The sequence below is a fragment of the Hyperolius riggenbachi genome, chromosome 1 (assembly GCF_040937935.1).
Source record: "Hyperolius riggenbachi isolate aHypRig1 chromosome 1, aHypRig1.pri, whole genome shotgun sequence".
NCBI classification, from domain to species: domain Eukaryota; kingdom Metazoa; phylum Chordata; class Amphibia; order Anura; family Hyperoliidae; genus Hyperolius; species Hyperolius riggenbachi.
In genome coordinates this window covers 300889202-300905507 of record NC_090646.1, presented here as the reverse complement: position 1 = coordinate 300905507, position 16306 = coordinate 300889202, and the positions used below count along the sequence as shown (strand labels likewise).

At 44.1% G+C, this 16306-nt stretch overlaps 1 protein-coding gene across 2 annotated transcripts in view; it reads left to right on the top strand.

Moving 5' to 3' along the window:
* ZFR2 (zinc finger RNA binding protein 2) overlaps positions 1-16306 on the top strand; it is a 246077-nt gene that overhangs the window by 98548 nt on the left and 131223 nt on the right. For both annotated transcript variants that reach the window (XM_068233784.1, XM_068233785.1), the window contains exon 8: positions 4597-4716. In XM_068233784.1, the coding sequence (XP_068089885.1) occupies positions 4597-4716 (120 nt within the window). The remainder of the gene's footprint in view (positions 1-4596; positions 4717-16306) is intronic.

Here is a 16306-nt window from a genome sequence, read left to right as displayed (position 1 = left end):
TCTGCAGGTTTATCCTTCAGAAGGAAAGTTTTGCAAGCTGTGGTCCCACCCTAAGGCTTTATCTCTTGTACATCGTCTCATCCAGGGGTGCTGTCCGAAATGACGTTCTGGGAAAAATCCCTTTACTTACGGTAAAGTCTTTTCCAGTAGTCATGAGGACAGCACCCCTGCAACCCGCCCTTATTTGGGTAGAAAAGATAAATAAGTTTGTGTAAGCATCATTAAATGTCCGTGTCATCTTTTTTATTAACTGAGGTACTGTGGCAGGTGTAGTATCTTATATGTGGCTGCCTATTGCTTATGCAAATTCTTCTTTTAACAGTTTCCTGTCCACGGTGGGGAGGGAGACAGCTCTCATCCAGGGATGCTGTTCTCCTGACTACTGGAAGACTTTACCGTAAGTAAAGGGATTTTTTTTTACATGTGACGTTCTTGTCCCTGAAATAATTTTCACCTCTCCACCGCCTCTGGAATCCCCCAAAGATCGGTGACTGTGAATTCAAAGATGGCTTCTGGGTCGCCAGCCTCTTCGTGCGCATGTTCTCCTAAGCGCTGGAAGAGTCACGCTGGATGGAGCTTGTGGATGCAAGGTTTAAAAATTATAAAAAAAAGAACTAAAAATTATTCTTGGGAGACGTAGTGCTCTTAATTAGTGATCAAGTTATTGCTGATTGAATAGGGGCGAAGCTAAAACATGGAACATTGAATTGCATGATTTCTGTCAGAAATTGCTATTTCGATTCAATTCACGATTTTCAATACACAACGATGGATCAGCAAACCGATGGTGAGTATGCGTTCTCCCAGTATAGTTTAGCCAGCTATAGGTGCCCCAGTAAAGATTAGCTAACTATAGGTGCCCCAGTAATAGGTAAGCCAGCTATAGGTTTGCCAGTATAGGTACCACAGTACAGGTTAGCCAGTATAGGTGCCACAGTACAGGTTAGCCAGTGTATAGGTGCCGCAGTACAGGTTAGCCAGTATAGGTGCCACAGTACAGGTTAGCCAGTGTATAGGTGCCGCAGTATAGGTTAGCCATCCAGATCCCCTTTAGTATAGGCAGATTCCCCCCTCCCCTTTAGTGTATATAGGTAATCTCCCCCCCCCCCTTAATATATATAGCCAATCTCCCCCCCCCCCCCCCCCCCACACACCTTTAGTATAGGCAGATACACTTCCCCTTCTCTTAAGTGTATATAGGAAGATCCCCCTCGCTGCTGGCACCTGCTCCTCTCCCGGTCCCCTTCTCCAGCAAGTTCTGATGCCATTCTGCTTCACCGCATTATATTGCCGCACGGCGAACAGGCATCGAGTGTTGCCTAGTAACGGTGGACGCCAGGAAGTGATGTTGTGTTTCCTGGTACAGGCCCCGTGATACTAGGTAACACTCGCTGCCTGTACGCCATGGCTCACCGCGCGGCAATCTAATGCGGTGAAGCCGAGTGGGATCAGAACTTGCTGGAGGAGGGGCCCGGGAGAGGAGCAGGTACCGGAAGCGACAAAAATCGCGGCAAAACTGCCATTTTGATGATCTGAAGATTGTCAAGCCCCTGATCATGATTTTTGGTTTAAAACCGAAAATTGTTCAGGCCTAGCCAGAAACATATGGATGCTGCCATATTCATTTCCTTCTAAACCAGTTGCCTGGCAGTCTGCATGTCTGTTTGGCTACAGTAGTGTTTGAATAACACCAGAAACAAGCATGCAGCTAATCTTGTCAGATCTGACCATGTCAGAAACACCTGATCTGATGCATGCTTGTTCCAGGTCTATGGCTAAAAGCATTAAGCCTGGTACACATCCTGCAATTTCCAGTCAGATAGGTGGGTCAAATAGATAATTTCCTACAGGTCCGATGTGATTTCCGATTGATTCGCATAGTAGTGATCAGAAAAACAATTGGAAATCCGGGTCTGATCTGTCTGAAATTATCTATCGACCCATTTAGCTGATAAATTGCATGGTGTGTACCAGGCTTTAGAGGCAGGGGATCTGCTGGATGGCCAGGCAACTGGTATTGCTGAAAAGGAAATAAATATGACAGCCTCCATACAGGGCAGTGGAGTCGGAGTCGAGGAGTCGGAGCAATTTTTGGGGACCCGGAGTCGGGAAAAAATACTCCCACTCCTAATGAATTTAAACTGTAGTTAAAATAGAAAATATGATAAAATGTTCTATTTCTCAGATAATAATCAACATAAATAATTTATAAATACAGGAATAGCTCTGCTTAGTCCATAAAAATAAAATAAATCAATCAAAAAATAGATACTTGTGCTGCTTCAAAAAAGCAGTCCCCGTATTTTTAAAGTCTGATATAAATATCTGATTGTGATTGTATATATGATGTGTACAAAGGAATCTTTTATATATACTAAATAACATCTAAATAACCTCTATGCTGTAAGAATAAAGCCTGATGTGTAGCTGTGTCACTAATGCAGATGGTCAATGAGATGGAAATAATTCTGCGCTGATGCTGATTTATGCAAATGTATGGACTCCCTTTGCTCATGAAATCAAATCATTTGGTTCGATGACTACAAATTAAATGGGACCTGAGACGGATGAGAAAAGAAGTTTTATAAATATCTGGGGCTTACTCCAGCTTCCTTCAGGCTAATTAGTCCCTCGCTGTCGTCCTCCACCACCTGGATCTTCTGCTATGAGTCTCGGTAATTCAGCCAGTCAGTGCAGTCCGGCCGCATGCCGCTTCCACAGCCAGGAGCATTCTGCACCTGTGCAATAGTGCTGCGCAGGTGTAGTATGCTCCCGGCAGCGGAGTGTGTGCATGCATACTATGCCCAACCTGCTCATGTACCTGGACCCATAGCAGAAGACCCAGGTGGCGGAGTAGGACAGCGAGGAACTGATTAGCCTGAAGGGGGCTGGAGGAAGCCCCAGGTATGTATAAAACTTTAATTTCATCTGTCTCAGGTTTACTTTGTTACACATACATATGCACTCCCCACAGAGCTGCAGGGAATCCACTGAGAATGTTGTGCACAGAGGTGTTGTCTATCACCCATAAACCTGGTTCAGATTGTACATGAAGAATGTGTAATAGAGGAAGAATCGCCTCATTCTCCTGCAGAGTACCTGCACATCACTCTTGCATGTACCCACAGTTACATTGCCTAGGGCCTGATAGATGTTCTTTGTTCCTGTCTGTAGCTTCTAAAAGTACTCTTACCAAGGACTAGTTTTAGTCTATGACTAAAAGTATTAGAGGCAGAAGATCCACCGGATATTCAGGTATCTGGTATTGTTTAAAAGGGAATAAATATGGCAGTCTCCATATCCCTCTCACTTCAGTTGTCTTTTAAAATTCCTAAGTGTTGTCAGTTAAGAGATGCATTTCATGTTACATACTTTCAATCAACAAGATTGTAATATGCAAATTAGAGGAGTCAAAGTCGGTGGAATCCTAACCTGAGGAGTCTGAGTCGGTGGATTTTTGTACCGACTCCACAGCCCTGCCTCCATATCTCAGTAACTTCAGGTGTCCTTTAAAGGGCAAGCGAGGCAACAAAATTAATCTATCCTTACTTACCTGGGGCTTCTTCCAGCCCCTAAAAGTCATGTGTGTTCATCGCTGCAGCTCGGGTCTTCTACTGGGTCCCGCAGTCTCTAAGTTAACCCCCCCCCCCAGTGGGTCGGCGTCTTCTGTACATGCGCTCACGTCATCTGGAGCGTACAGTGCCTGTGCCTTATGCTCTTGGTGACGTGAGTGTATTCGCGCAAGCCCATGCAGAATACGCTGGCTTATTGGGGGGGTCAGCGATCTTCAGAAGCTGCCAGTGGGAGATGGGATAAGACAGGAGCATGCAGCGAGGGATACCCATGGCATGTAGGGGCTGGAAGAAGCTCCAGGTAAGTAAAGAGATTTTTTTTTTTTTATTTTGTTCCCCCGCTTGTCCTTTAAGCCGCTATCACAATGGCTGTTGTGCGGCATTTCCTGTGACATCAGGAATGCAACGGATTGGTCAGCAGAGCCGCACATTATGCTAGTGTTGTGTCGGGTACAGTGAAACATACAACCATTGGAAATTATGCATCACTTTTACCCTTAGCACACATGTTTAGTGGTATCGATGCCACAACCATTTTGTACAGCAACATTCTCGCCACACTGTGAACATCGGTGGTGCATTTCAGTGCAGTAAGCTGCGTGAGAAAGTCGCATTTACACTGAATTACTTTTTTTTTTTTTAATACTCATGGCAGTCTTCTCCCCAGAAATTTTTACCAGCGGGGTGGCATGAAAAAGTAGCCAGGTGGGGCGAGATGGGAGCATGCAGGGTCTGCGCTTCTCTGCTCAACTCTGCTTGCAGCAGAGAAGGATTTGAGCTGATGACAGCCGGGTGCTCACCAAAACTAGCCAGGTGGAGCACCCAGCTAAAAGAGCCCGGGGAGAACATGCACGGGAGTGTTGCACCGAGGATAACGTTTATAGCCATTCTGTACTGGTCACCTGTAGCCCAACTGGGTTGTTTCAAAGTTCAGATAGGAAGTAAACATTTAAAACTAAATAAAAAAATCTGTGCTTCATTTTTTTTCAAAAACTTGTTTGTTTGCTGTTTTTTTGCATTGCAGGTTCGTAATGAAGATGGGAAAATAATACGGTTCCATTGTAAATTATGTGAATGCAGTTTCAATGACAGTAATGCTAGAGACATGCATTTGAAGGGTCGCAGGCACAGGCTGCAATATAAGGTTAGTTGATGAGAAGAAAATGAATTGAGCTTATTGTACAGAATTTTAATAGGGAATTGCATTCTGTAATTTTTTTACTTTGCATGTCAAATATTGTGAAGTTTGCACTGGATCGCACAATTATTTTTTCCTAAGACCTTTTAGTTTCAGAAACCTTTTATTTGGGTTTTGAGTAGAGCAATAAAAAACACACAGGGGCTATTGTAATATTGAACCATTAAAAAAAAAAAAAAAAAAAAAAAAAAAATTTTTAAAAATAAACACATATTCAACGAAGTTAAAAATGGGAATGGGGACGGGAAAGACAGACACAGTAAGGCTCAGTGCACACTTGTTTTAAAAACCTATCCGTGGGATACGTTTTAAAGCTCTGCAAAAACACAGGAAGCGGATCCTATGTTAAAAATAGGACCTGCTTCCACTTGTGCAGAAACACTGTTCGCACACTGATCCGTGTGGCACAGAAGGAAAACGTAATGGACAGTCCCGGACTGGAAAACGTGTCCAATGCAAGCCTATGAGAACGGACACTGTCCTTTCTCATTAGGCTAGTTGCTGCATCCGCATCACCCGTTTTTCATCGCATCCACGCTGCCGCCGTGGCGTAGTACTCACGTTTCTTGCCGCTGCTCTGATCATTCTGAACAGCCTGGTGGTCGGGGATTCTCCATTGAACTGAAGCAGACCAATGGAAATCCTCAGCAACTGTGAGAATTCTCATTGGTTCATGTTGGACCAATGAGAATTCTCCCTGTAGCTAGGGAGACTTGGCTTGTTGCAGCCTGTGGAGAGCCATGCCTCTGCTGGTTCCCGGGCTGCTGAAGGGAGCGGGACAAGTGGCGGCAGCGAGACAGGTGAGCAGCGATGCGTATGGGCTGACATGGCGACGCTGCGGACATGGAACGGACGCGTAACTGTATTTGCACAAAGTGGATGCAGAATGGACAGAACTCAACGCCTCGCGGATGCGCGGTCCATTTCAATTTTCATCTGCACAAGTGTGGACGGAGCCTAAAAACGGCAGGTCTATTATCGCTCAGGAATTCAATATCTCAGAAGGAAAATCAAAAATTGTGACACATGAGAGAACAGAACTCTCCAACCATGTTATGCATGGCGACCATGTATTATATAACCCCTCCATAGTGTCTGAAATTTTAGCTGAGATGTGGGCTGCCAACATCATTTCAGAAAACACCTGTCCATAACCCTTTTAGCAGTGGAGAACACATGCTGAAGGAGTCTGTGAGCCGGAGCTTTCAATCTAGGAGGTTTATTACCCAGTAGGAAGACACTTGGGTGATCTGGGATCTGAATGGAAAGCACACTCGCTATTCTGTGCCAAATAGAGCACCAATATGTCTGACCCTAGGGCACGACTACCATATGTGACACAGAGAGCCATTGGCACCACGTCCCCTGAAGCACAATGGGGATCTGGAAGAATAAAGTTTGTGCAGCTTTTCAGCCGTTAAATACACCCAATGAAGGAGTTTGCAAGACGTCTCCAATGTGGAGAAATACGTACTTGTCTTAGTTATTTGGCAACAATATTCCCATCTCTTATCAGACAGAGATTTCCCAAAGTCTGCCTCTCAACGACAGAGAAATGGGGGTTTGTTTCTAGTGAGAGGATCATTCAACACTAAATATAAATATAACATTAAACCCTTTTCAAGTGGGTTGTCTTTGTAAATCACATCAAAGGTTGAGTATAATATATTTTTTGCAGAATTAAAAGAAGTGGTGAGACAAACATTAGACATAGCCGTAACGATTCTCTAGGAGGGGGATACAAATTTTGAATAAAATATCGTAGGGCCATAACCTTAAAGGGACACTGTAGGGGGGTCAGGGAAAATGAGTTGAAGTTACCCGGGGCTTCTAATGGTCCTCAGACATCCTGTGCCCACGTAGCCACTCCCCAATGCTCCGGCCCCGCCTCCGGTTCACTTCTGGAATTTCAGACTTTAAAGTCGGAAAACCACTGTGCCTGCCTTGTCGTGTCCTCAATCCTGCTGATGGCACCTGGAGTGTACTGTGCAGGCCCAGTATGGTCTGTGCCGCAGTGGTTTTCAGACTTTAAAGTCTGAAATTCCAGAAGTGAACCGGAGGCGGGGCCGGAGCATTGGTGAGTGGCTGCGTGGGCACAGGATGTCTGCGAGGGACCATTAGAAGCCCCGGGTAACTTAAACTCATTTCCCCCTGACACCCCCCCCCCCCTTTACAGTATCCCTTTAAAGGCTCTAATGAAGTTACCTACTTTAGTACATTTATGAACCCACCACCACTTAAAAGGATTGGCCAGGGATAAAATCTGGGCTAAAAAGAGCTGTGCCATCAGAGGGGGGAGGACTGCAGCCCATATTTAAAGTGACACTGAAGCGGAAAAAAAAACTCATGATATAATGAATTGGTTGTGTAGTACTAATTAATAGAACATTAGTAGTGTCCTGTCTTCACTTATACACGTGTGCCCCTGGCGTATGTGTAGGTAAGCAGGCAGTTAAACCCCCCTCTTTGCCGAATAAAGAGACCAATTAGATGTCTGTAGTTTTATTGGCAGTGATAAAAGGCAAGGTGAAACTAGGAGATAAACAGAAAGAATATATGCAATAAGCACCTGTGATGATCATACATACAGACAGCAAACATCAGAGCCGGCCTTTGGGGGTGGCAAGTGGGGCAATCGCCCCAGGCCCCGCGCCTGAGGAGGCCCCGCACCCTCTTCAGTGCTGGGGAGCGCGGGCAAAGTTGTTAAAACTCACGTGTCTTCACCGATGCTCACAGCCACCATCTATTTAGCTCCCAGTATCTGTGTATTGGTGGTAACAGCGCCCCCTGGGATGATGTGACCGCATGCCTGATGTGACTGTTACCAATACACAGAGGCTGGGAGAGGAACTAGATGGTAGCTGTGAGCATCGGAGACACGTGAGTTTTAACAACTATGCCCGCTCTCCCCAGCACTGCAGCCACCTTATCTAACCTGTACTGCGGGGCACTTGCCTATCTAATCTATACTGCAAGGCTTCTACCTATATAATCTATACTGCAGGGCACCTACCTATCTAACCTATACTGCAGGCTGGCACCTATCTAATCTATACTGCGGGGCACCTACCTAATCTATACCGCAGGCACCTATCTAATCTATACTGCAGGCTGGCACCTATCTAATCTATACTGCAGGCTGGCACCTATCTAATCTATACTGCGGGCACCCATCTAATCTATACTGCGGGCACCCATCTAATCTATACTGCGGGCACCCATCTAATCTATACTGCAGGCACCTTCCTATCTAATCTATACTGCAGCCACCTTCCTATCTAATCTATACTGCAGGCTGGCACCTATCTAATCTATACTGCAGGCTGGCACCTATTTAATCTATACTGCAGGCTGGCACCTATCTAATCTCTACTGCAGGGCACCACCCTACCTAATCAATACTGCAGGCACCTATCTAATATATACTGTGGGGTACCTACCTAACTAATCTATACTGCAGGCACCTTCCTATCTAATCTGTACTGCAGGGCACCTACCTACCTATCTAATCTGCATTGCAGGGCATCTACCTGTCTAATCTATACTGCTGGCACCTATCTAATCTGTACTGCAGGGCGCCACCCTATCTAATCTATACTGCAGGCACCTATCTAATATATACTGCGGGGCACCTACCTGACTAATCTATACTGCAGGCACCTATCTAATCTATACTGCAGGGTACCTACCTACCTATCTAATCTATACTGCAGGCACGTATCTAATATATACTGCGGGGTACCTACCTAACTAATCTATACTGCAGGCATCTATCTAATCTATACTGCAGGGTACCTACCTACCTATCTAATCTGTACTGCAGGGCACCTATCTATCTAATCTATACTGCAGGGCACCTACCTATCTAACCTATACTGGAGGCACCTACCTATCTAACCTATACAGTGTGTGCTTCCACAACGTGTATCCACAGCATATGTCTCTAGGCCCCGCATATGACACTCGCCCCAGGCCCCGCGTACTCTAAGGCCACCTCTGGCAAACGTATCCTATAATATGACAGGCATATAGGAAGTATGTATATACAGTATAAGACACTAAGGCCTCTTGCACACTGCAAGCGATTCCGATTCAGATTCCGCTTTTTAATCGGTCTTTACATCCGATTCTGATTTGCAGTGTGCAGGGAGCAAACTGCAAATCAGAATCTGAATCGGATGTAAAAACTGATTAAAAAGCGGAAACTGAATTGGAATCTCTTGCAGTGTGCAAGAGGCCTAAGATTGTCACATTAAGAACTGAACAGCATGAATAAGCATCACTGTGAGGCACTGACAGAATTCTTCTTAACATAAGCATATCACATAACACAATATAACTAACGTAGTCTATATAGGTATGAACAGCGCTGAGTAGTAGTTGGATAATATAAGCTTTAATAGATTGGTTTAGGATTAATACTCAATCAAAAAAATCCCTATTTAAAGGTACAAAAAATATATAAAATCGCATAGCATGTAATTCAAATACATATATTGCATACAGTTGTGTTATAAATGGAGTCTATATAGGTATCAACAGCGCTGAGTAGTAATTGGATAATATAAGCTTTAATAGATTGTTATGGCTTGTATATATTCAGAATAAATTTCAAAGCACAAGGTCAAATGCTAAAAATACAGAATTTAAAATCTATAAAAGATTGCACCGCATATAGCTAGAGTGCATATATTGCATACACATACCCTGCGTATGTTTAGGATTAATATTCAATAAAAAAGACCACTATTCAAAAGTACAAAATATATAAAATCGCATAGTAAGTTCAAATGCATATATTGCATACAGCTAACTCTGTTGTAGTAAAAGTTGTAAAAGTTCACACCGCATTGGGCGTATTCACCATAAATTCTGTGACAAAGAATGCAATATTCAGTCCACATTCAACCCCCATTCACTCCCGAGCCACTCAACGCTGTTATGCACAAAAATGTGCCATCTAAAAAAGGGGGGGGGGGGGGGGAGTTGTCAGAGAATTCTAGGAACAAAATCTCAGAAAACAGGGGGGGCGCAGATGAATGATGGATATTCTAGTAGTAGAGACTGAGTTTAGAGTACTCCTAGTGGTTGTGCCTCAATTGCGCTTGCGGCGATTCTGCCGGATGTAAATAATGGTAGATCACAAACTTGATGAACGGATCTCTTCTTCAACAGGGATACTCACGCTCCTGCAGCTGTCCAGGTGTACAGCGGCTGGTGTCCTGTGTGGGGCTCCAAGTGTCCTTGTCCGCAATCCATGTGCGTATATCTTCCGCTGGTTGCAGCGCTCCAGTTCCAGCGCTCCAGTTCCAGCGCAAGTGCTCCCTGACAGCGTGAGAGCCGTGCAGTGTGACAAGAGTCCTTCCGGGTCTGCCTAGAAGCTGGTGGTACGCTTCCGGGGGTGGATGGTGACATCGCCCTTCTAGCGTGTTCGCAAGCGTTGGGTCTTCTGGTCTGCAATACCTGATGGCCCTGCTCACACGCTATATCCCTCCAGCTGACGCGCAGAAACGCGTCAGCTGGAGGGATATAGCGTGTGAGCAGCAGATTTTGCACACTGCACGGCTCTCACGCTGTCAGGGAGCACTTGCGCTGGAACTGGAGCGCTGCAACCAGTGGAAGATACGCACCTGGATTGCGGACAAGGACACTTGGAGCCCGCACAGGAGGACACCAGCCGCTGTACACCTGGACAGCTGCAGGCGCGTGAGTACCCCCGTTGATCGGGGAAGAGATCCGTTCATCATGTTTGTGATTCACCATTATTTACATCCGGCGGAATCGCCGCAAGCGCAATTGAGGCGCAACCACTAGGAGTACTCTAAACTCAGTCTCTACTATTAGAATATCCATCATTCATCTGCCCCCCCATACAACCCCCCTCCCCCGCTGTTTTTGGACATTTTGTTCCTAGAATTCTGACAACTTCCCCCCCCCCCCCCCCCCCCTTTTTTTTTTTTTAATAGCACATTTTTGCGCATAACAGCATCGGGTGGCTCAGGAGTGAATGGGGGTTGATTGTTGACTGAATATTGCATTCTTTGTCACAGAATTTATGGTGAATACTCCCAATGCGGTGTGAACTTTTACAACTTTTACAACAACCGAGTTAGCTGTATGCAATATATGCATTTGAATTACGTACTATGCGATTTTATATATTTTGTACTTTTGAATAGTGATCACTTTTTTTTATTTTATTGAATATTAATCCTAAACATGCACAGGGTATGTGTATGCAATATATGCACTCTAGCTATATGCGGTGCAACCTTTTATAGATTTTAAATTCTGTATTTTTAGCATTTGACCTTGTGCTTTGAAATTTATTCTGAATATATACAAGCCATAACAATCTATTAAAGCTTATATTACCCAACTACTACTCTCAGCGCTGTTCATACCTATATAGACTCCATTTATAACACAACCAGAGGTGGTTGGGAACCTCTGGCCAGTGAACAGCAGCGGGTGAAAAGAACCACACTATCCCCATCTGTACTCCCATACCACCTAAGCGCCTCTTCACCTTTTTATAGCTAACATGTAAACTGCTACTGACGACATGAACATATACTTAAATGCTTCTAAGAACAGTTATAATAAGTGTCCTTACCAGCATTGCAATCACTAGGGATATGACAGAATAGCAGCTCTATACAAGATGTGTGCTTGTTCAGATTCTCTTCACAGAGTAAATTCTCAGAGCACTTGCAGTGGGCGTGTACCAAATGTGATGTCAAAGTAGGAGTTACAATAGAAAAACAAGCTATGACTAGCTGGCCTCTAGGTGGGGCTGGTACGAAGCAGGACTAACATATAGCTGTACAGTGTCTAAAATCTTCTTTACATGTCTAAAGGCATGACACTCCCCGTCTGACATCAATTGATGTCACTACTGGGTTCTGTAGACAACAGTAGGATCAGTTCTAAAAAAAAAGTCTAAGGAAGATCTTGGAAGCTTCCTGCTTGCAATCCTTAACTTCAACTTTCTGAATATTCCCATCTTTGTTTGGGAAAGTCTTGGTCACAAGACTTAATGACCATTCATTCATGTGAAACTGACTGTCTTTGATTAGAACGTCACCAATTTTCAAATTAGGCTTGGTGTTTTGCCACTTGCTCTGGGTCCGGAAGGTTGAGATATACTGCTTCCTCTACCTGTCCCAGAAAGTATTTGCAAGACTTTGAACTTGTCTCCTCTGTCGCTTGTACATATCCTTGGTGTCAAATTCACCATATGGAACAGTAACTAATATAGTTTTCTAGAGTTAGAAAAGTAGCTGGTGTGAGGAGGAATGGTTCATCCATGTCATTTGAGATTGGAGCTAAAGGCCTAGCATTAATGATAGCAGAAACCTCAGCCATGAAGGTTGTAAAGTTCTCAGTTTTGAGCCTTGTGGTTCTAGTTTTTGGAAAGATAGGCTTGGATTCTGCGGGCTATTCTGATCATTCTTTCCCAGGCTCCTGTCCATACACAACTATGCTTGCTCAGGTACCTCTCTACATGTTTATTCTTTAGCATTTTGTGCACAAATTCAAAGAAATGTTCTTTCATCTCTGGTTTTCTATGGAAATTATGCCTAAGATGAGAACCGCTTCAATCATTGTCTCCTATTGTTGTGTAAGCGTTGTCTCCGTTTTCGAAAAGGAAGAGGTGCAACCCAGTTGTTTCATCTTTTACTATACCTTGTCCTATTATCTCTAGGAACTGCTTGTCTTCTATGGACATCGCCAGCTGGTTGTCTTCTTTTGTTCTTTGAAATACCATGCATCCTATATAGTCTTGGTCATTGTCAGACATGCTTGTCACTAGAACTCTCAGTGAAAGGGCAAGATACATGGGTGCTGTGTGGCAATTCCTTGACAGAGATATTATTGTTGCACGGTTGAAAAATAGAAGGGTGTCCATTGCTTAAAAAATTGGTGAACAGGCTATCCACTGTTGTAGGTTTATGTGCGCTTCCTAAGCAGGCCTCTCCTATTATAACCCATCCTAAATCCAGCTTCTGAGCATAGGGTGCATTGTAGGGTCCATTAATATGTTTTCTCACTTTGTTGACTTGCAAAATGTCTCTCCCAAGGAGCAAAGCTATTTGGGCTTTAGGGTCAAGTTCTGGTATCAGATGAGCTATGTGCTTTAGATGGGCATGATGAGCTGCCACATCAGGTGTAGGAATTTCTGAACGAGGATCAGGGATGTGATTGCACTCAATTAAGGTTGGCAGGGGCAAACACACTCGTCCATCCACGGACTGAATCTGGTAGCCAGATGCTCTTCTGCCAGCTGTCTCCACTACCCCTGCACAAGTTCTCAGTGAATAAGGAGTACTGTCTTCTTTGATGTCAAACATGTTGAAAAACATTGAATTTGCTAAAGATGTATTACTTTGGTCATCTAGGATGGAATACACCTTTATAGCTTTGTCCTTTTGGCCTCTTGGATACACGCTAACCAAAGCCACCTATGACTCCCTTGCAAACTTCTGTACATTAAGGGGCTACTTCCTTTACTATGGTGGGGTTTTCCTCCTCCCCGCCATACTTGAAAACACTTTTGGTAGGTTGTAATTTCCATGGAGGTGGTCCAGGATGTAAAGCAGCATCGTGGTCTGTGCTGCCACACTCTGTGCATTTTAGACTAACCATGCACTCTTTTCCAAAATGAATAGTTGATGAGCAGCACCTATAGCAGATGTTCTTCTCCTTAAGAAAAGCTTTACGATCCTCAATAGATTTCTCTCTGAAGGCCTTGCATTGGAGAATCGAGTGAGACCTTTGGTGTAGAGGGCATTGCTTAAGAGGATCTTCATCTTTAGGTGTTCTATGTAATGATTTTGTGGACCTGTGGAAGGAATCTGCATTAGACAAATCCGTTTTGTGTACTGCTACTGATACATTGCGAGGCTTATCCTCTGAATAGGTAGTGGAAGACAGTGTGAAGTCAAAACTGGGATCATTCCTAATCTTGGCTTGGTTACACACAAAATCTACAAAAACAGAAAAGGGTGGAAATTGCACCTTATATTTTTGTTTATAACTATAACCGTGAGTAAGCCATTTTTCCTGTAAGTTATATGGTAACTTTTGCACAATAGGATTTATGCCTCTAGCAGTGTCAAGAAAGTAAAGCACAGACAAATCACCCTCAGATTTGGAGTTCCATCAATAAGTAACCAAGATCCCTAAGTTTGTGGTAACCCTTGTTAGATATCTTAGGGAAATGTTTTACCCTTTTAAACAGTGCATTTTCAATTACTTCTGCTGAGCCATAACACTCCTCTAGTCTCTCCCAGATCAATTTAAGACCAGTCTCTGGGTTATTTATATTGATGTCTCCTTCTAGCATGTTCAGAAGATTGTCCCTAACCACTGATGCAAAAGGCTCATCTCTTCAAAGGGTGAGAGCCCAATATCTCTTATGGTGTTGCGGAAAGATCACCAGCCTCTGTAGCTATCAGGACGATCTTTAAACTTTGTGAGTCCTTTTGTGACTAAATCTCGTCAAGCAAGGAACTTGGCAACATCTATGGTGGTCTGGTTAGGACTAGGATAGGCTAGTGGTGTAGCACCTTGGTGTGGTAAGGGTGTATAGTCATACCTGTAAGAAGTCTCTTGTTTAGGTTGGTCTATGTTGTTACTCTTTGAAGTCATTGATTCTCTCAGAGGGTACACATGCAGGCTGTGAGACTTGTCCTGCTAAAGGCTCAATCTTAACTTGACAGGTCTGTTCATGGTCTGTTGTGGGTTCTTTGGGCGTATAGGGCTCGCTGGTTAGCATGGACTGTCGACAGACCTACTCAGAGGTGCGCTGGACAGAATCTTCAGAGGGGAACTTATAACTGTGCATACTGCGTCTCTCTTCCTCATAATACAATGATGTTTCTAAAGCCTCTGCCTCTGCTATAGCGATGGCGACCTCTTTGTCTACAGCAAGCTTCTCCATGTAAGCGTGCCTTCTCTTGCTCCATGGTGGCGTGAAAGTGTGCCTTCTCTTCCTCCACTGTGGCCTCTAAGCGTGCATTTTTTAGCTTTAGCTTCATTTCTTGCTCTACAAAAGCAGCTCTAGTTTTGGCAGCCTCTGCTTTTGCACGTGCAACTGCAGCTATCCTACTCACAGATGATTTTGAGGAAAAGCTGGCATGCGATCTTGTTCTGTGTGAAGATGCAAGACTCTGAGACATGATGCAGTTGTGAAGGTGTGTGCAGACACTGCTGTGTTGCTGAATACAGGTAGCTGCTTCAGCGTATAGCAGGCTATATCCTGATATCCACCTCGCGGTTCGCTGCTGTTTCACTGTCCTGTCTTCACTTATACACGTGTGCCCCTGGCGTATGTGTAGGTAAGCAGGCAGTTAAACCCCCCTCTTTGCCGAATAAAGAGACCAATTCGATGTCTGTAGTTTTATTGGCGGTGATCAAAGTCAAGGTGAAACTAGGAGATAAACAGAATATATGCTATAAGTGCCTGTGATGATCATACATACAGACAACACATCATATGACCGGCATATAGGAAGTATGTACATACAGTATAAGACACGAAGATTGTCACAATATGAACTGAACAGCATGAACAAGCATCACTGTGAGGCACTGACAGAATTCTTAACATAAGCATATCACATAACACAATGGCGTCAATTCACCAGAGGTTACCAACCTATTTATCTCTTGGGAGGTCATTTACCTCCTGTGATATCTCCAAATAGCAATTCTCCAGAAGTATAGTGGAAAATATCGACAGAGAGAAATGCAAGAGATAAATGTGAGATAAGTATGAGATAAATAAGTGATAGTTAGTAGTTAGTTTTTCTCCAATCACAATTCACCAGGGACGAAAGGGGGTGTGGCCATTCGTTATTTTTTCATCTCTTTATCCCCTGAATGAACCTGGAGATATCGTGGTTTTCACACAGCAGCTGCTGCTGTGGAAGATGGAGCCTTTTGAGCTTACTCTGTTAGGCTTGGTGCACACCAAAAACCGCTAGCAGATCCGTAAAATGCTAGCAGATTTTGAAACGCTTTTTCTTATTTTTCTGTAGCGTTTCAGCTAGCATTTCGCGGTTTTGTGAAGCGTTTTTGGTGTAGTAGATTTCATGTATTGTTACAGTAAAGCTGTTACTGAACAGCTACTGTAACAAAAACCGCCTGGCAAACCGCTCTGAAGTGCCGTTTTTCAGAGCGGTTTGTGGTTTTCCTATACTTAACATTGAGGCAGAAACGCCTCCGCAATCCAAAATCTGCAGCAGCCCGGGAGTATGCGTTTCTGCAAAACGCCTCCCGCTCTGGTGTGCACCAGCCCATTGAAATACATTACACAAGCGTATCCGCAGCCGCAAGCGGATCGCAAAACGCAGCCGAACCGCTCTGGTGTGCACTAGGCCTTACAGCTTGCTTCTATTATGAGACGAAGGCGCAGGAGGAGGGTCTGTTTAATCGCCCCTCGTATTTTTCGTGAGAGAACAGTTCTTGACAGAGGTGGTGAAGAAGTTCAGACTCACTCGTGATATGATTTATGATATGATCCGGCAGT